At 44.7% G+C, this 21,452-nt stretch overlaps 1 protein-coding gene and 1 long non-coding RNA gene across 5 annotated transcripts in view; one reads left to right on the plus strand and one right to left on the minus strand.

Annotated features, from left to right (window-relative positions):
• Dpp6 (dipeptidylpeptidase 6) overlaps positions 1-21,452 on the plus strand; it is a 910,144-nt gene that overhangs the window by 719,282 nt on the left and 169,410 nt on the right. For all 4 annotated transcript variants that reach the window (NM_010075.2, NM_001198886.1, NM_207282.3 and 1 more), the window contains exons 6-7: positions 1,344-1,396; positions 20,914-20,995. In NM_010075.2, coding sequence (NP_034205.1) covers positions 1,344-1,396; positions 20,914-20,995 — 135 coding nt within the window. The remainder of the gene's footprint in view (positions 1-1,343; positions 1,397-20,913; positions 20,996-21,452) is intronic.
• On the minus strand, positions 15,913-17,392 carry Gm16058. The gene is made up of 2 exons (XR_880902.3): positions 17,168-17,392; positions 15,913-16,269 (listed from the first exon to the last, which is right to left on the minus strand). It is a non-coding gene; the product is annotated as a predicted gene 16058 (long non-coding RNA).

A 21,452-nucleotide genomic window follows, 5' to 3' on the forward strand; every position in this document is an offset into this window, starting at 1 on the left:
TTACAGATCTCAAAGGAAGGGCAACATTTTCAGGCCACTTGATAAGTGGTCTGCAGCCAGGCTGTCCCTATTACCTGGACAGGAGGTGTGGGAAGCATTCTGGGGAAGGAATGTGTGACTCTGGGCATGAGGTGGAAAGGTACATTTAGTTAAGGTGTATATATTATTAAGGTGTATCCTTTATTTAAATAGGGGCTGTCCCATCACCACTACCCCTCTGATGTCCTGGAGTCTTACAACTTGAAGTCTGTAAACTTTCATGAAGCAGGACAGAGTGAGAATGGTGCCCACTATTTTCTGCAATCCAGGAATCTGGGGGTTATCTTATGGGTTAGACATTCATAGACCAGCTCTCAGTGGACTTGCCAGTTCCTCTACAGCAGCCATGAGACAGAGGCTGCTGCAGACTGACATGATCTGATCAGCCCATAGCTAAAAACCTAGCTGTATCCTAAGAAAGTTAGCCTTATGTCTAGCTGCTGGGCACCCCTCTGCTCCGGGCATCTGCCCTCAGAATTCCCTTGAGTGTGAGAGTGGAGGTGAAGTAGGGTTTCTCTTTACTCTAGAGTAAATGATACCAGATCCATCGTACAAGGAAGGGGCTCTACCTAGAACTGAGTAGGGCATAATGACATGTCCTGAGATTCTGTGTCCCCTTTTCTCAGGGGTATCCCTTTGAATTGTCTTTACTGTTTATAGGCTTAGAAATATTCTCCTACCTCAGGAGATCAAAAGAGACCTCTGAAATTTGGGGGGGGGGGCTCCAGAAGTTTGGAAATTGTGCTTATTTCCTGGTTTCTCTACTTTAAACACCAAATATTTCTAACTCTCCTCTTGCAGTGAGCCCTGGCTTATCACCTTCTCATAAGCCAGAAGATGTTCATCAAACTGCATAGATGGTAGACAGTGTGCCCAATCTTGCTTCCAGTTCCTTGTTTCTTAATGCAGACACAGAGTTGAGGCCCCAGAGGATCCCTAGCCATACTCTGCAGGAACTTCAGAACTTCAAAGATCTTTTTGTCCTGCAGGGCTTTCTCATCATGTCCAGTGACCATGTCTCCTCATTAATTCTGGGCTAGATTTAGTTTAGATAGAAATATAGACTCCTAATTTAATCAGTAACCAGGTAGTCGTGGAGATAATATCAAGCCTCTGGCGTCCTGATAAGCCTGGTGAATGGTTAAAGTAATGCAAACAGGGCCTGTAAATTGTCAATAAGGCTTTGCCAGCAGGCCTGTGCATAAGCTGCTGTGGCCTCTGGTGCTTATTAGGATTCAGAAATTCGGAAAAACGGGAATCCCAGGCTTTGTCTCAACACTTGCTTTTTCTCTTCTCTTTTGCAGGTATACCAACACTCCCACACTGGATATTATGTTCTGAGCAAAATTCCTCATGGGTAAGATGAATCTTTCTTTTTCTCTCCCTTGGGAATCTGCAGAACAAAGTTAGACCGAGAACATTAGGGTCTGCTGGCTCTCGGGGCAGGAACAGGGCCCCACAGAATGGAAATGCCCCATAGCTCTTCTTTTGACAACAGGTCTGAGTTTGCAGCGGTCACGTAGTCCAGCTGCTGGCACCTCTGTGAAGCTTCCTCCTCTTCCTTCTTTGATTCTGTGGAGCACAACCACTTGTGTCCCGACTTAGGGTGTACATGCCCCATGGGAACCTGCTCTTCAGGGCATCTTCATGGTTCTCTCCTCACTACTAGGAAGAAAGCACCTTACTTCCACACGTGACTTCAGAAACAAAGCTTTATGGTGCTGCTTGGACACTGTGGTCATACATCCCACAATGCATTGACAGAGGAAAGTAAATGAGTCAGTCAGTTATAGTCATGGGTAGAAAAAGCTGGCTTTGCGCAGCAGTCCAAGGCATGGTATGTGCTTGTGACTCATGCTTTCCCCTGGTAATTGTGTTCCCAGGAGCAAGTTCTCAGTGCTTTTGACCAGACCACCCAACTTCGTGTGGTTTCATGACCTTGAATGATATTGCTAAACCTACCTGGTCTTGCAAAAGTACATAAACCGGGGGACATAGCTCAGTTGTCAAATTACTTCAGTAGCATTAATGAAGCCCTGGGCTTAATCCTAGCACTGGATAAACCTGGCATGGTGACCCAAGCCCATAATCCCAACACTTGGAACATGGAGGCAGGAAGATCGGAAGTTCCAAGTCATTCTCAGTTACATGTACTTTTGCAGTCAGCCTGTGCTACACTTGGAGACCCTGTGTAAAAGCTATGAAGCACATGGCTTGCAGTCCAAGGATACACATGAAAAGGAAACCCTGAGCAGGAGTGTTTGCAGGTTTTCAGTTCTGGGTAGGCACATTTTATTACATTACCAATTGCCTTCCATTGCGCACCACAGGGCACCAGTAAAGTTTGGTGAAGCCTTCGCTTTAGATTAAGAGGTAGCCTCTATGCTGACCTTAGGAGACAGGAGTGATTGTGTTGTTTCTCTTTTCCCCCTGCCTACTTCTCCCTCTGACCCCTCCCATCCCAGAGTCTCCATCATTTGTTTTGGGCATCTTGGTCCCATTGTCTCTTCCACTCCCTACCACAAAGCACTGAGAAGGATAGAGCTGAGCTGTCAGCCTTGTCATGCAGCTCCTGCAAATGTTGACTTGAGACACTTTCCCAACAAATTTCAATAAACTGCAGGGGCTGCTAAACCACATTGTTCTTGAAGAGCTTTAGCCACAGTGTGAATGTTTATCCTTGCTGCAGTCGGTTTTCCTCTAAGCTTAGCTAGAATGCCAGCATGTCTTTAGAAAATAAACATGGTGGAAATAACTTCATTTGCACTTCAGACAAAGAGAGATCTGTGTGGTTATAAAGAACAAATGTGTTTGACAGCGCCTTTGGGTTTATTCACAGTATTAAACCAAAGAAACTAAAAGCAACTGGACGTAGAGACATTTTTGTGGTTAAGAGCACTTGCTGCTCCTCTAGAGGACTGGAATTCAGTTCCCAGTACCCACACGAGGCAGCTCACAAAGGCCTATATATCCAGTTCCAGGGCATCCAACCTCCTCTTGTGGCTTCTGTGTGCACCTATACTTAGCAGCATATACACACATAGATACATACGTAGACACAATCTAAAACAATAAAATAAATCTTTTAAAGGTGCAGTATTTACAGAATCTTTCCTTAAAGCATATTACAGCAGAAACTCGGATGCAGCTCAGGAGATAGGAGTCACCCTACTCACCTTAAAGCAGACAGACACCCTCAAAGGTCATAGCACCCAAGGAAAAACCAGTGCCTTGAGACTCATCACCTACGCTGGGAGCAATGAGTGTGAGGGGCATGCTGGATATTTCACTCCATCTGACATAAATTTATAAAATTCAAAGTTCCACACACAGTTTACACCTATCATAATTAAGATTTTACTGTGTCTGGGAGGATTTAGGAGAAATGGATTCTAAGAGTATGAGTTTTAAGACAAGCACCTTGCAAGTCTAAGAGCGATGGAGAAGGCTAGGCTCTGAGCTCATCAACTTACAGCCTTGGTATTCGACCATTCACTTCCTACATGAGCTCAACAGCCATGAGTGTGTGTGTGTGTGTGTGTGTGTGTGTGTGTGTGTGTATGTGTGTACATGTTATGGGTACATGTGTGTGAGAGAGTGTGTGTGCATGTGCACATGTGTAAGCATGCATGTGGAGGCCAGAAGTCAATTTCAGCCACTGTCTACCTTGTTTTCTTAGGACAGGGTCCCCTAGCATCATGCCAAGTAGACAGTGAACCCTAAGTGCCTGTCCCAATCCCCGCCAGCACTGCTATTGCAAGCCTGCAGGACCATGCCCAGGTTTTTGTTGTTTTTTCTTTTAATATGGTTCTAGGGATCCAGAGAAGGTTCAAGGCTTACAGAAGCAAGCAATTTCCTGACTGAAGCCTCTCCCCAGAGTCTGCCTTAGGTATTCCTAACTGAAGAGAATTGTAATGCCCTGGCTGTGTTGCATGCATCTTGACCCCGTACCTGTGTTGTGTTTAGCTGTAGGCATTCTTCTCAGCGTGAAAACTGAAAGCCCAGAGAGGCTGAGTCACCTGCCTAGCATCTCACAGCTAGAATCCCAGTGCAGAGCTGGTTGGCTTCTAAGTGCATGCCCCTAGTGTCACCTCTTGGGAGGAATTTAAAAGCAGGTTTGATGTCACATTGCAGAGCACAAACATTAGAGCTAGATGTCAGATCTCTAGTGAGGCCAGTATCCTGTGCTATCTTCACTTCAGCCCACTCTGAGTCCACTGGAACTTGAGGTCCCATCTTCCTAAACCTTTTCCTCTTCCCTGGTGGGAATTCATGCATTAACCAGTTTCCAATGCTGTCAGGCCTTCATCTGTGTTGATGGCACAGGGGATCTCTGGATTAAGCCACCTTTCAGCCTGCAGCTTTTGCAACCTCAACCTTCAAAAGGCCTCTTTACCCTCCAGCAGGTGGCAGAGTATTACACAGCCTAAGATTTTATGGCTTATGCTCCAAGTAGGTTCTAATAGAAGGTGACCACATTTACCTTATAAAACCAAAATATCTATTAGAATATTTAAATTTTACATTATTATGTATAAAATACTTTGCTCTTTATGTTTAGGGGAATTAAAATTTTCTTTTTATTGTGTGTGGATATTTGCCAGCATTTATATATGTGTACCATGCCTAGTGCCCTTGCAGGTCAGAAGCCTTCAGATCTCCTGGACCTGGAGGTACAGATAGTATCTGTAGGGAGATAGATGTAGGTGCTGGGAACCAAACTTTTGTCTTCCATAAGAGTAGCTAGTGCTATTAACCACTGAACCATCTCTCCAGCCCATGGCTTTAGGGTGTTTTGTTTTATTTTGTTTTGTTTGAAGGGGTCTTGTGTAGCCCAAGTTGGCCTTGAGCTTTCTGTACAGCTATGGCCCTGAATTTATGGAACTCCTGACTCTCTCCACCTTCCAAGTGCTAGGGTTGCAGGTGTTCACCACTGTGCTGGTAAATTATCCTTAGTAATTCTGAGGATGCAGATCTTTGCTCTTTCCACAAATTCCCACATTTCCTTCCAGTGTCTTCCCCTTTGTATTCAACCCAGAGGCTATCCCAACTTCAGGATGAGAGGATCTGTCACTTAAAATGTGAATTTTCAGCTAGCCACAGAAGGGTCAAATGAGTATCTGTGCCCTCTAATTCCTAGCACCATTCTTATTTCACAAACAGAAGGGACTAGACTCCTCTCTGTCTCTGTTCTGTTGCACATCTCTGCCCCACGTCATTAGCTTGTGTGTTTAGGACTATGTTGGTAGAGCCAGAAAGAACTCAGTTCATGATGCAGCAAAAGCTAAGGTGATGGTTTTAAACAGCTGAACCTGCATTTATCCAGTGTCCTAGTGCCTGGGGCAGGTCTGTTTGACTTAGCAAGGTTTTTAAGGATTATATTCTTGAGGGACATAGGCCTTTTACTCACAGTGTTTATTTGAATAGAAATAAAGATGGTTGTTTTAACATAGCATATTTCACTAGAAGTTTTTAATGTCAGAATTGTCACTAAATAAGTCAACTTTCTACAGTGGATATTAGCCACATAATGTTCTCTACTAGGGATTAATTATGCTGAGGCTAGAGAGATGGCTCAGTGGTCAAGAGCACATACTGCTCCTCTAAAGGACCTGAATTTGGCTCCTAGCACCCACATTGGGAAGCTCATAAGCATCTGTTAGCACAGCTCCAAGGGATCTGATGCCCTCTTCTGGTATCACTAAGAACCTGTACTCACATGCACATAACCACACATGGTTGCATAATAAAAACAAAAATTCATTTTTAGATTCATCAGCTATGTTTTCAAACAAGTTTTGGTACAATTTGCCTCTTCATCATTTTTCTGGCATGATGTTTTCCTTGAATTTGTTTGGTCTTTGGATGTAGTTCATTAAAAAATGTATTTGTGTGGTTGTGTGTGTGTGTGTGTGTGTGTGTGTGTGTGTGTGTGTGTGTGTATGTGTTTACCAAGGAGAGAGGGAGAGGAAGGGAGGTGGAGAGAGGGAGAGAGGGAAGAATAAGAGGGAGAAGGAGGGAACAGAAGAGGGAAAGGGAGAGGGAGAGAGCGAGAGAGCAAGAGAGATAGCAAGAGAGAGTGAGCGAGAGAGAGTGAGAGAGAGAGAGAGAGCACAATGGGGAAAATTTACTATCTATTAGGGTCTTAGGGTCATCCTGAAAATCCCATGAAGAAACAAAAAGATCAACTGATACTATAGCAGAAAGAAGTTCAATAAAATTGGGCAGCCACCTCATCGGGAAGCAGTGGTACTTTGGGGGTCTGACAAACTCAGAACAGCAATAGAGTAGAAGCTAAAATGTGTATCAGAGGTATTATTTAGATGTCAGGCCATTTTCTGTGGATAACAGCATACTAACTTTGCTCAGGTACAAAAACTATATTGCTTTAGAATTGGGGTTGACTTTTTAAAGCTGTGATGTGTTTGAGAAGGTACATAACTAAATCATAGGTCCTTCTGCCTGAAGACTCTCTCTCCCTTTGGAGATGATGGTGCACACAGATTTTGTTTATTTAGGAAGTGGGTACCAGGAGGAGAGCAGTGCTCCCCCAGAGACTATTGAGCAGCTCATACTGGCACCCACCTGTCAGCTCTTCAGTGAAAAAAAATATAAGGTCAGCCCTCAACCTGCTGACTGGCCAAGTTCTGCTTTCATCCCATAAGTCTTGGTTTCCAGAGAGGGACAGAGATAGAGAGGTAGAGAGATAGAGGCAGAGACACAGAGACAGAGAGGCAGGCAGAGACAGAGACAGAGAGGCAGAGAGGATAATATCCATCCCAAATCCTCTGGAGAACTAAGGACAAGAAACACAGTACAGGGCAGAAAATACTTGTTGAAATGTTATATTATTATTAATACCACAATAAGCAGCAGCGCTCAGATGGGGCATTGTTTTCAGTATATCTGTTAATCTTTGAGACAGGGTATTACAGTGTAGCCCAGGCTCTCCTTGAACTCACCATCCTCCTGTCCCAGCCTCCTAACTGCTACAAGTAAGGGCTGCTACCACCTCCAGGCTTGGCTGCTGTGCATGAGAACTTAAAATTTTGTCTGGGAGCTAGAGAGATGGCTCAGTGGTTAAGAGCACTGACTATTCTTCCAAAGGTCTTGAGTTCAAATCCCAGCAACCACATAGTGGCTCACAACCATCTGTAAAGAGATTTGATGCCCTCTTCTGGGGTGTCTAAAGACAGCTACAGTGTACTTAAATATAATAATAAATAAATCTTTTTTAAAAAATGTTTGAAAGGAGATACCAATCTGTATAACAACACATGATAAAATAACTCCAAGGACAGCCTTGATTCTGATACACAAAGCTTCCTTTCAAATCAAGAAGGAAGAGAGGGCTGTGCGCAACTCAACGTGAAGGCTGAATTGCTGAGCCTTGTGGCTCAGTCAGTTTTCTTGGAGTTTATTCTACTAGATAAGGCATGAAATGACGTTGGAGGCCTGGTAAAGTCATCGTCTAGCTTGGCCTCTGCAGGGAGTCCATGCTGGCTGGAAGATGTGAATGCAGCCAGGCACAGGGAGAGCTGCAGAGCTAGGAGAATTGTAGGATATGCTTGGAGAATGAGTCACTTGAACTCCAGCCTGGGGTGGTTTCTCTGCATGATAAGAACACTCCAAATATGTTGAGCATAGGAAAGGCGGTATAAGTTCTTAACAAGACTTAGCACTTGTGCATGGAGTAGATGAAGGACAGTAGAGATGAGAGACTTACATTCAGTTAGGAGTCTTCATGCAGTGTGGGGTCCTGCAGACATGGACCATGGGAGGGTTTGGTAGTGTAAAGGTCAAACGCATTGTGCCTATGAATGGGTGGCTGGTGTTCTCTTAGAAAATGAAGACAGATGTTAAGTGCTTGTGTCCCACAGCCTCCTAAATAATCCTTGGTGATCTGTCCCCAATTGTGAGTTGAGCCCAGTGCATAGAAAAGACAGGGCTAGCAAGTTTATTAAGGCATATGGAGAAGTCTCAGCATCCAGGTCTGCTCCTTTGCAGCTTGGCATGTTTCCCTGAAGATTTCTTGTCTCTGGGACCCACCTAGTACACACTTCTAGCTTTGCAAAGCGAGCAACCATCAAAGCTTCCAGGACCTGCATCACTAGATTATTCCTACCCTTAGAGAAGTGCTACTAACATGAAAGCAAACTGGAAAGATATTCTTAAAACGGCATGCATTGGTGAGTCCTACCGAGATTTCCAGAACCATGGACAGCTCACCACACTCTGTGAGCCCTGGACTATGGCCAACTGCTTCTCCCTCCTTTCTTCCTTGAGGATGTTTTGTCTTTGTAGCCACCACTAGCCAGCCACCACAACTGTGTGAGCACAAAAAGAGTCTGCCACTCTGGACACAGTTACTCCATCCAGAGCTTTATGTTAATGAGGTCATCTGAAGTGTGTACCTTCATCTGTAGAAACCAGTACAGGCTCTGTAGGGGCACATGCATTCTACAAGGCAGCCTTTCCTAAAACTTCCCAGGTCTGCCTACTCTCATCTTTCCCTCAGGCTCCACCTAGTGGGATATAGTCTTAACTTCAGCCTGCATTTCAGATTCTTAGCACTGGGAACCTGTTGTAAGTCAGTGTGTCCTTGAGTGCTGGTATTGAAGGCTTTCATATGACAATGGATGGATATGATGTTCCCCCATTGCTTCGAGCTCCCAATACCTTAACTTCCAGCTGTTATTGATGTAACCTGGATAAACACCCTTTCCCTTAAAAAAAAAAATCAGTGTGTCTGATACTGTGTTTTCTCTCTCTGGGCTGTTGATCTCTTTCTAGTGTGAGGAATCACATGACAGGTTTTAAGTTGTGCAAAGTAAGAGGCACATGTATGTCAGTCTCCCGAAAGAGAGCTGTATGTGTGTCCCCAAAGCCAGCTATCAACAGATCTGACTATAGATCAATGCTACTCTGCATCAGGTGATGTCCCCATATGGCCATATGGTCACAATATAACTGAGTGCCAAGCAAGTGCTGGACACACAGTGGAAGGTCACATACCTCTTGCTAGCTGTTGCATTTCATATTGATTTAGACACTTTCCTTTTCCTTTCAGTATTTTGGACTATTCCTAGCAGGAGACTCTCTCTCTCTCTCTCTCTCTCTCTCGCTCGCTCTGTCTGTCTCTGTCTCTGTCTCCTCTCTCTCTTGCTCTGTCTGTCTCTGTCTCTGTCTCTGTCTCTGTCTCTGTCTCTGTCTCTGTCTCTGTCTCTGTCTCTGTCTCTCCAATAGCAACCATTTTTCAGCATTGGCTTAGAGTAAACATAAAGGACAGCCTTGACCAGGCTGTGGGTAAACAATCTATATAGAAGATGGGTTGGGGGACTGGTGGATAAAGAGTCCACCACATAAACTCTGTGTGTCCAGTGATGGGGTGACTGGGTGACTAGCACCATTTGCTTGCAGCAGAATTTACCTCTCTGATTGCACCTTCAGATGTTAACCCAATAGATGCATCACCCGTGGCCAAGGTGTGAACATTTGCATCCCAAAGTGCCACATACCCTTTCTACCCCTCTGGCCTTTCCTGGCAACCACCATGTCATCTTGCCTCCCCTTTTCTTTGATGTCACTTATTGGAACAGAGTTTCTGTCTGTATCCCAGACTGTCCCGGAAATGGCTTTTTAGTTTGGGTTGGCCTCACATTCACAGTATTCCTCCTGCCTTGGCCTCCTAGGTGCTAGACTGCAGGCATGAGCCATAGGCATGGTTCCCTCTGCCTCTCTAGAATGTGTGCACATGGAGTTGTATCATGTGTGTTTCACTCTCTTCCTGGAGGAGATTCCTTCTTTGAGATTCCCATGTTGGAGCAGGTACCTGTGACCCACTATGTATATTTACCCAATTTTCATCCATACAACCTCTGATTGACATCTAAGTTGTTTCCCATTGGAGGCTGTTATGAGTGAATCTGCTTTGAGTGTTTATATATGGACATATATCTTCTTTTCTTTTGGGTAAATGCCTTCAAGTAGACCAGCTGGAATATATAATTAATATGTGGATAATTTGATTAAAAAATGTCTAAAGTGTTACTCAAAGCAGCTGTGTCATTTAGAGTGTGCATGTGCACACACACACACACACACACACACACACCTTTCTTTGTGTATCTTTTTAACCTCATGCCCTCCACCTGGTCTTTGCTCAACTGGAGAATGCTCCAATGATGTGGGAGTGGCTCTGTACATAGCTTGGAAACTCTGGCTCCATGTATACGGAGCTATACTCCCAACACAACAATGAATCTTTCTTCTCAGTGGACATTTAGGGACTCAGGTGACACTGTCTGACATTGAGGATTGACATTGACATTGGCTAATGCCCCTTCTTCCCAAAAATTGCCTCTGTGGAACACTTCATATGTGCTGAGGCCAAATATGAAGTGAGTCCAGATGTGGAGTAGGATGCCACATGTATGGACTGAAGGGACCTTAAGCATCATAAAGAGGTCTCAGGCTCTGCATGCTGGCCAAACACTTCACTTCTTAGCCAGATTGTTAAGGATATTTTCTTTTGCAAGAAACACCTTTCTCCAGTCACCCCAAGAAAATTCAAAGGAAGAACTGAGGGTGACCTGCTTGGTCCTGCTCTGGTTGGGGTATCAGGTGTGGATTCCAAAGCTGCCCCACATGGGTGGGTTGATGGTGGGGTGGCAGTTCATCTTCAGGCATGGTGGTTTCCAGCTAGGAAGCAGCTTTGCTTGAGAGAGTACTAAGGAACTTCTCAGTCTCACTAAACATAAGCATATTCCATCCTGGGAACAGCATGAGAAAGGTAGGCAGGCTGTGACTCCCCAGAGGCAGAGCAGATGCAATTTCCAGGCAGACTGCTTGCCTCTCTGCCACCTCTGCAGCCACCTTCATAGGCAGGACACATGGAGACACACCATGATTCACCCACCCAGTACCAAGTGTTCCAAGATGAGGGCAGAGGCTCAGTAGCACACAATGGGGAGAAGGCATAATGGCCAGGTAGCTTCCTGACTCCAAGACTCTTGGCTCAGTCAACAGCAGGCAATTGTGGGATTTCAGACACACAAGAAGCAATTGACAGAGCACACTGATTATAAAGGGTTTCTTTTGAGAAGTCGTGCTTTTGATAGTCCAGATTAGAATTTCACCTTAGCCAGTGGTTTCTATCCTTTCCAATGCCATGAAGTATAGAGGCTTGAACTCCACTAAGAGGGTGGTATGACCTGACCTCTTTGGAATTAATCTTTTCCATAAACAGAAACATAGACAGCCAGGTTTCTAATGACTAATGAAAGGGTCAAGGTTTTATATCTCTGTGAATTCTAATTCTTATTCACCACACTACTGCTCTAAGGCAAATTCCTACAAACCTTTAGAAGTGCTGGAAGAAGCTCTCAGGGCATTGTTAGTCTAAAATCTTATGACTTCTAGGTACCAGTGCTGTGCTGGGTACTCATACCGAATGTACCCAGTTCCAGTGTTATAGTCGGCACTCTAGTATTTACTAAGTACCAATACTATACTATCTATTGTACTAGGTACTAGTAGTACACTAGGTATAAATAGTGCACTAAGTACTAGTACTAGTAATGCACTAAATACTAGGAACCAGTACTGTACTAGTACTGCCCAGCATGACTGGAAAAGCCAGTGGTTAGAGAATGATCTAAACACCTTAACACATTAAACTCCATCAGCCTGCCCTGTTACATCCTACAATCTCACTGTTGTTAACTCCAAATTCACTCTCTCTGCTCCGATGGAGTTCTGCTGTATTCTTCTCCATGACTTTCCCAGCACCCCTTCTCTACTGGCTAATTTCAGCCCTGAGCAGCATCAGCTGCTAATGACTACAGTCCCAGCATCTCCAGCTGTGTAAGTCAGGAAAGGACACTTGCTGTGGGCCTCATCATGTCAGGCATCACCCAAATTGGCCCTGCTGTGGCTCAGCTCCTGTCTGTTAGGATGGGCTCTTCCCTCTAGATTGCTCCAGTTGTGTTAATTATTCTCAGCCTGACTGCTTCTGACCCCGACAATTTGCCAATGTGTGGCATAAAGGAGATGGGTGCTGAGAAACACAGCAGAACCCTAGCAACGGGGCTTCTGCATTGGGTTGCAATCTATGGTGATACCATGACCTTGGCAACCCCTGGACTTTCCCCACATCCCAGAAGCCTTGGTCCATGCACTCTTCCATATACTCTCTTAACAGGACTCTCTCAGGCCCTTGTCAGATTGCAAGCCCCTGATCCTGTGAGCTCAGTCTCCTAGCACTCAGCTCTGCCTTTAGAAACGAAAAGGAATGGCCAGGCAGGTTAAGGGGAATCTGTACATGCTGAACTGTTCTAAAAAAATAAAAATTAAAAAAAAATTTAAAAAATGGTAGAATCTTCCAGCAGACAAGTCAGTTTCTGTGCCATAGACTTCAAACCTATGAGCTAGCAGTTCCATCAAGTTCTCTTGGGTGGAGGGGTATGCAGTCACACAGACAGTTCTTCCATGGCTGTGAGATCCCAGAGCTTTGGCTATAGCTGTGTTGTTCTCCCAGACTGCCTGCCATTGATGTGCTTTCGAATTCCTACTTGAGCTCTGCAGGGACTTAGGGCTAGCTTCCCTGTATTTCCTTTATTCCAATCTGTCATCACTACTAACTTTGCGCTTTAAAAAGAAAAAAACAGAATACACATTTTAGCTGGTTGAAAATAATTCCTGAGAAGGCTTCCTTTGTCCTCAGATAACAGAAGCAGCTCTCGGTGGCTCCTCCCACAGAACCTGAGCTCTGTCGCTGTGCCTATTAGAGACACATGTCTGTTGCATAGACATGTGTGTAGATGACTATTGCAGCTTGGAGCTTTGGCATATGCACTGTGTTCCTGAGCTTACCATGAGCACACAGATAGTACTCAGTTCTCTCTGTCAGAGTGAGCCACTGAGCCCAAGCTGCCTCTTTGGCTAGGCCTGTTCTCAGGCATCGGTATATCTTTTACATGGTTTACATTAACTACAACTATAGCCATAGGTGAAGAATTTGAGAAATTTGCCCTCATGGCCTGAAAGCATACTGGGCCAGACACCTACGGGTCGATACAGAACTGTAAAGGATGGGGATGAGAGAAAATAGACCCAGATGGGAGACAATAGAGCCTCTGTGGTCTTTTGAGATGGTGGACCATGTGTGCAGCATCCTTCAGGATGCTGCTGTCTGTCTTCGTCATGTTCCAGTCTGGTCTCCTGACCCACAATGGGAAGAACTCTCTGTCTTTTTCTCCTGCATCCATCTCAGGGCAGGCTATGTAAGCTTTTGTTCCAAAGTAGAATTTTGGGAAAAGATGAACACAGAAGCTTCTAAAGGTGTGGAGACCTGTATTTAACTATATAGTTTTGAGGTGAGCCTAGAAGAAGGGAAGCAAGCCCATCTCTCATTCCATCTGAAGGAGGCCCAGGGTCACAGAGATCAGCCTTCCATGTGCCTGAGCCACCTGCTGTCCCTTACTTTCCAAAAGGGCAAGTCCTGACATGGCAATGGTACAGCAGGTTAACTGAGCCTAGCCAGCCTATGCTGGAGGAACAAGGAACCTAAAAGTTATGTACACACAATCGTCTCCACCAGTAGCAGAACAGTCACCTCTGTCAACTGACTCCCAAGAACAGTGACCAGTGATGGACTACCCCACCTCAAGGAGTAGATAGTTTCTCAGAGAGGTAAAGCCATCAGCCCAGGGCTACACAGCCTGTTGTGACTGAGGCTTTGTGAGTCCAACCCTCATGTAGCAGAGACTCCCACATCATCAGTCTTGCCAGGATGATCTGTTACTGGGCACACTGATCAGATGCCTCCTCTGAGACAGCAGGCCCAAGGAGGAATGAGACCATGACATCATGATGGGGTCTGCTATGAAGGTAAAAGATAACATGGAGTTCTGAGTCTCACCTGCAGCAGGGAGCAACTTCCTGGGGGCCTGGGAGCCAACCAGAGAGGAAACTGCAGCTACCTGTTAATTTTGCTGGTTCTTTGTTAATGGAGTTTGAGGAGACAGCATGGGTTGGCAGGCTTTAGCTGGTTCAAGACTACAGGACAGGGATGGGTGCCTTGGGTGGCCGCCTGTGATGTCTTCTGTGGAATTGTTCGAGTTTTCCAACAGGCAGGCACCTGTCCTCTCAGCTCAGGAAGGGCTTTCTCAACCGGCACTGGAGGTCAACTTAAGCTCACCTGAAGATGTATGGAAAATGAAGGGCCTAGAGCATGGCTCCCTCCCCTCCTGACCTTTCTTTCCCTTTACCCCCCCCCCCTCGCTTCCCTTGCCAAGCCCTTTTGAGGCACGCTTCTCACATCCTTAATTTACAGATCTAGACCACACAGCTTGGTGGTTTGTAGGGTATTTGAAGGACTTGGCCACTATTGCCTCTCTGCTTTGGAACATTTTATCTCTGCCAAAATATTTCATGGTTCAAACACCTGCCCCAGACCCACTCTGACCTGTCTTATTTCTTCTTTTATTTGGGGTAGATTGAGAGTAGACTAACCTAGGGACACAGTGACCAATAAAGCAGACTCTCTTTTCTTATGACTTGGCATTTCCTTGTGATCGGTGTTCCTGTCGGACATATTGGGGTCTCAACCCAGCTGCCCCATTGCACGTCAGTGATCAGAGTCCAGAACTTGTGTGGGATCAGGGTCAGGGTGGAGGTAAGGCATTAACATAACAGTAGCAGGGCTCATGTGCTTTTAAGCCCTGATGGTGTGGGACCCCTAACACAAGAACTTCAGTGACTGATTCATGAGATATTCAAAGGGTGACAGGTATAGCTAGGTACTGAGTGGATTTCAGTTATTACAAATACTGTTCTTGACCCCTCAGTAACTGAAGGTTGCCCCTTGCTGATCTACTTTGCATTTGTAATCAGTGTGCACCTACTGTGAATAGCACTTGCCTAGGTCTGAACTTGTATCTTTTTGTGTCTCCCACTATACTAAACATATGAGAAGACTCAAGAAAACTCACAATATTTGACGCTGAAGATGTGGGGTTGGGATATTTTTATGATTTTAGTCATGAAAGTTTAAAGCCAGGGGGAAAAAAAGCAAATTTTAGCTTTTTGTCCTCCTAAATGCCATTGCTGTTGGGGAAGCTTTTCAATCCCTCAAAATAGCTTTGGAAGATAAATGAGCAAACTTGGCTGGGCGCTAATTCACTCTTCAGAATCCAGTATGATTTATGCCCTGTTCTGTTTATTGCTCAAATAAGCAAAATCAGAATGGATCTCGTGATTATTTTGAGCTATGTGAAGTCCAGATCATTTTATTCTTCCTTAATCAGTTTTGTACCAATCCATCTCTACCCAGAGATGATTCATCCATCACAGAGCCCAATGCCCATTCTTCAGAATAAATGAATAAAGAAAGGTAAAGGAGGGGGTGGAGAGGGCACTAGACAGCCCCCAAATTAATCACCAGGTTACTTTGTGTCCCTACACATACACACACACACACACAGAGAGAGGGGGGGGGAGAAAGAGAGAGAGAGAGAGAGAGAGAGAGAGAGAGACTTTTAGAATAACCCAGTATATGGTAGGGATCACTGGCCAGATTGTCAGGCATGTCCAACCTTTTTAAACTGAGACACAGGCTGGGCGGTGGTGGTGCACGCCTTTAATCCCAGCACTCAGGAGGCAGAGGCAGACAGATTTCTGAGTTTGAGGCCAGCCTGGTCTACAAAGTGAGTTCCAGGACACCCAGGGCTATACAGAGAAACCCTGTCTCGAAAAACAAAAACAAAAACAAACAAACAAAAAAAAAACAAAAAAACCTGGGACACAATGTTGTCATTATCATCACAAAGTCCACACTCAAAAACCACATAATTGAGTTGCAAAACACAATAATAATGTTTTAAATACGTTTATGAGTTCTGTGCTTGGGCTGCATTCAAAGCCACCCATGCCATAAGCCACAGGTCCCAGGCACACGTGGCACCTTGGATGTGTATCAGAGGTTATTGCTGCTGCTTCTGTGTGAAGTGAGGAGCTAAGCCTCTGATTTTCTTGAGTCATTGTCTCTCACTGAACCTAGAGCTCACTGGCTGGACATCAAGCCCCAGGGAGCCTCTTGTTTCTTCCTCCCCAGTGACAGGATCACAGGCATAGTGTCTTCCATACCCAACTTTTCCGTGCATGTTGGTGATCTGGACTCGGGTCCTGGTGTACAGCAGGGACTTTACACACAGAGCCATCTCCCCAGCCCTAGTGAACCATGAGAGAGAAAATTTTAAATGTGTGGGTAGGGCCAGCAAGGCTTAGATGTGAGAGGGTGCTGGTCAGATGACAAGTTTCCATTCGATGTCTTGTCTCGTTTGTGCTGGGGCCCTGAGGTTAGGAACTCAGAGAAGACAGAATAGGCTGTGAGAGTGGGTGAAGTCCTGGCAGCAGGACAGACCTTAGAGCCTGAGCTCATTGTCAAAAGAAGGCCAGTCTAAAGAGACGGCAGATCTGGGACCTCCTGGAACAGGCAGAGCCAGAGACTGAGAAGACAACAGTTGTCGTGGCAGGAAACTGAGAGCTCATGGAGCAAGCAGTGACAGACACTCCCTTGTGGTACTGACACAGTGATACATGGCAGGACACATTTATCTAAACTCATAGGACACAAACCTAGCCCACGAACCCCACAATCAACCATGGGAGTCAGTGAAAGATAACATAAATTGACAAATGTAAAATCCAGGCACGATATTAATAGTGTGGGTACATTACTGTCAGCTCTCCTGAGAACTTAGAATGACTTAAATCACAGTAGTAATAAAGTTTTCCCAGATCCAAAGTGCAGAGGAAAATTGTCTTGGCTATAGGCTGGGACAAGATGCATTGTTCAGACAAGACAAGGATGCTGTCTTGACACTGAGGGACCAGTGTCTATTGTGTGCTGTCCTGAAGAGCAGGGAACCTGGCCAGTGGGGTCCTCAGGAGGCTGATGCTGAGAAGGCTGAGATGATATCAGTGATATCATCCACAGAGGAAAGGGGGTGTGGTAGCAGACCGAAGAGGAGGTCTCCATGCCACAGCACACAGGTCTCAGCCTCAAAAGGACAGAGGCAAGAAACAGGACTTGGCAATGGGAACCTCAGATGTAGTTGGACCTTACCTTGTGGCTCTGGTCACCTGCTCACCACGGGATCTCTGCCTGGATACAGCCCATGCAGAAGAGTGGCAGGTTCTTCCAGGAGGTCAGCACAGGGCCATCTACCAGCCTCACACAAAGGAGACAGAGGTGACTGGGAACAGAAACAGAAATGAAGTAATGGAATGAAATTGAGAAGCCAGAACTTATCAGAAGGCTATGACAGTGATCAGTGGCAAACTGAGTTACACACACACACACACACACACACACACACACACACACACACACAGAGGGAGAGAGGGGGGAGGGAGAGGGAGAAACTGTGGTTCTGTGTAGCTCCTCAGTGGTCCTCCATGGGCCATCTATGGATAGATGGGGCATATTCAATAGAATCCTTGTGTTTACAACACTGAGCAGGGCTGTGTAAGGGTCACCAGTGTGGGGATGGGGGTGAACAGATGAAGAGAAACTGCAGAATATTCACTGAGCAAGGACACACAGTAGAGGGACACAGGGAGTGTCGCCCTAAAGACTTTTAATTAGAAAGCAAAACAATGTGATACTGTGGTATCCCAGTGTAAAAACAGATTTAATTTACCATAGCAAGTGTGGGTGATGGGATGGAGACCCTCAGCCCACCTGCCCCCTTAGGGATTCACCAATTTGCTGTCACTGCTGAGTTCCAGAGAACAAACTTGTCTTTATGTCTGATAAGTTACTATCCCTTTTTAAAAACTTTCATCAGATAGTCATTACAATAATACTTTATCAGTACTCAACCCACTGGCCCCACTAACTAAATGAAAATCTAAGGACACACACATGCATTATGTTGTGTGGCCAAATTACCTGTTGGTTTATCAAGGATTTAGCTGGCATCTGTGGAACATGGCTACCCGTCTCCGTGTGCAGTGTAATACTGGATGTTATTCACAAGGCAAACATTAATGCTCCCTTTGTGGGACTGTGGAGAAGAGGGATTTGGGCTGAGCTGCTCGATTGCCCCAAGGTCTGTGCTGTTAGGTTGGAATCCCACCACTTTCTGGCCTCTTCTCCTGAAGACGTCCTGGGTGGATTGCTGCAACCCCAGTGGGTAGCTCACTATGGAGATCTTGGAGTCATTGGACTGACTTAGAGAGTTTGAGACTCACTAGCTAGGAAGGGGAGAACCACATCCTTTGGGTACTCGAGTTAATATACGTCATTTTTTCTTGAGTTTTACAACATTCTTAGATGATGGAGGCCAAGTTCCTACAGACCTTTGACCCATTCTACCCGGCCCTGTAGCTAGCTGACCAATCTGAGGGCTTCAGATTTCTTTGCTTCTTTTTCATAAATTATGTCATGCCTGTATATTTTCCTTAATCCCTTTAAGATGCCGCAGCTAGTAGACTACACATGCTCTTCTGAGACTGTCACCCGTCACTCTGTTGTGATTTATAGAAAATTTTGCTCTTTTCCACAGCCTTCCTGTGCTTTGCTGTGTGCTAACAAATAATAAATATATATTTTAGGATGTTTAAATGATTTTGTGCCTTGTCAGTTCACTGCAGACCGATTAATCAAGCTCACCAGCATACCTGTCACCTCACATAGCCTTTTTTATAGCAGCATACCAACAAAAACATAATTGCTGAGCTACAGAGGTGGCCTGCATACAGTTAAAGCAGTGGAGAGCACAGGCTCCTCTTCAAAGGACAGAGAGTAATTCCCAGCACCCATCTAGGGAAGCTCACAACTGCTAGTAACTCCGACTCCAGGGGATCCGGTGCCTTATGGATTCTGCAGGCACCCATTCACAAACACACACACATACATACATACATACATACACACATACATACACACATACATACATACATGCACATGCACAAATATATATAATATATGTGTATGTATATATGGAGAGACATAGATAGATATACAGATCATATAAGTATATGGACCATATATATTCATATATCCACCTATATGTTCCATATATGTGTATACATGTGTGTGTATATACATACATATATATATATATATATATATATATATATATATATATATATATATATATATATCTTTGGTTACAGATATAGGGATGGTTCTGGAACTTGTTAAGAACCCATCTGGATCTGCACTGTCCAGGCCCCCTTTCCTCCTAGCTTCTATGATCCCCTGAGTACTGTCATCCCAGCTGCCTTCCCCATAGCTGGCCTCTTGTCTTCACACTCCCGTGAGGCACTGTGAAATCTTATGTTCTCATCTTCTCCTCCTCTCTTTCCTCCTGTTTTTGTTTGTCTTGACTCTTACAGTGCTGTTGAAATTACTCTAGAATTTTCTGTGTTTGAAGCCCTGCTCATATAAAGGTCTTGTCCCCACTTCTTCCCTCTTGCCTCTTCCCTTTGTGAAACTCCTGAAACTCTATGTCTTCCTTTCCCAAAGACAACCTACATTCTGCTGGCTCGCTCTTGATTCACAAGCAAACACTTTCATGTCTCTCTCTGCAGTATAGGGACTATGCTCTCAGGGCAGGGTGCTCTCCTGACCATTTTGCTTCCCAGAATGCAGATGCCATTCTACATGGGGTGATACCCTAAAACATAAATAATGACTGCTCTTTCTACCTGTGAAAGACAGTAGCAGCTATAAACAATACTGAAATATTCAAGTTACAGCAGAGTTACAGATGTTTGTGGTGTTTTCTCATGGCTTTTATTTATTATGAAATTTTAATATATAGACAGTATTTTGTTGTCAATGAATTTTCCATGTCTATAAATTAAGAATTTGAAATGTGGGACTTGGGAGATGGATCAGTCAAATGCTGCTATAAATGCATGAAGAAATTGTATTCACAGCACCAGGTCAAAGCTAAGTGTGTGAGCTGTGATCCCCCAGCACTGGCTGTCAGGGACACAGGATCCCTACAGGTCACTCATTGGCTAGTCAGGCTAGTCAGACTGACATCCTTCATGTTCAGTGAGAGACCCTGACTCCAAAATTAATGTGAAGAGTGATTGAGAAAGATGTCCATCATCAAGCTTTGGCTCCCACCTGCCCAAGCATGCATGCATATGCTCCTGAGTATGTATACATGTGTACACAGTGCACACATATGTGTATATACATGTAGACACAATTGGAAAATATCCCCCAAAATGAAAAATGTAAGAGATGTTGAATGGAAAAAACATATTTCAATTCTTCTCCCTCTCTCCCTCTCCCCTCTTTCCCTCTCTCCCTCAGTCTCTCTCTCCCTCCCCCTCTCTCTCTCATTCTCTCCCTCTCTCCCTCTCTCCAACTCTTCTCCCACCCCCAGTGTCCTCTCCCTCTCTCCTTCTCTGTATCTGTAAAAGAATACAATTCATCCTGAGACCCACTGGCTTTCAAAGGTCAGACTGACCTGGCTTCATACTTAGAAAAGAATTATTTGCAAGGAGAGCTAATGATGAAGACGTTGGGTGTGGGATTTATAACTGCTTGGCTGTGGGTTTTGCTTAAGTCTAACTGCCCTGGACATTTAAAAAAATGATCTATAGAGTTCTCTGCATGTTTTCTCCTGATGAATATTTACCATTTGGATTAAGTAGCAGTGGACATAGTTCAGCTTTATATGAATTATGTACATCTGCAGAAATCTGGTGGAAGCTGAGTGAGACATATTGTTCAATAGCTAAGAGAAAGAGGAGAGGAAGACTGTCAGGCAACAAGTAGGAGCGTAGTATATTCTTGGTTCCCAACATTGTGCTTTGTTTCTGTTTGTCTGTCTGTCTCCTCAGGGACCCTCAGAGTCTGGACCCACCAGAAGTCAGCAACGCAAAGCTTCAGTATGCAGGGTGGGGCCCAAAAGGCCAGCAGCTGGTAAGCAAGCTGGGTCTAGCTGCCATATTTTGATTTTTACCATTTATGTTTTCCAAACTGTCTAAAATGTTTATTGCTATACACTTCTGGTGTGTGTGTGTGTGTGTGTGTGTGTGTGTGTGTGTGTGTGTGTGTGTGTATGATTAAGTTTTAGATAAATGTACCAAAGTACCTGATTATATAAAATCATTGTTTCTTTTCAGATAGAGAATTCTCATTTTAAAAATGGGTCATGATAGGCTAGAGGGGGCACCTATCATCCCAACACTGGGTACAGAGACAGGCAGACCACAAGGACTCCTAGGCCAACCAGACTAGTTAAAATGGAACACTGTTCATCAAGAGACCCTGTCTCAAATAAAAATAAAATAAAATAAAATAAAATAAAATAAACCTAGAGAGTGACAGAGGAAGACACCTAATACCAACCCTCCAGCCTCCACATGTGTATGTATAG

The sequence above is a fragment of the Mus musculus genome, chromosome 5, assembly GCF_000001635.26.
Source record: "Mus musculus strain C57BL/6J chromosome 5, GRCm38.p6 C57BL/6J".
Classification (NCBI taxonomy): Eukaryota; Metazoa; Chordata; class Mammalia; order Rodentia; family Muridae; genus Mus; species Mus musculus.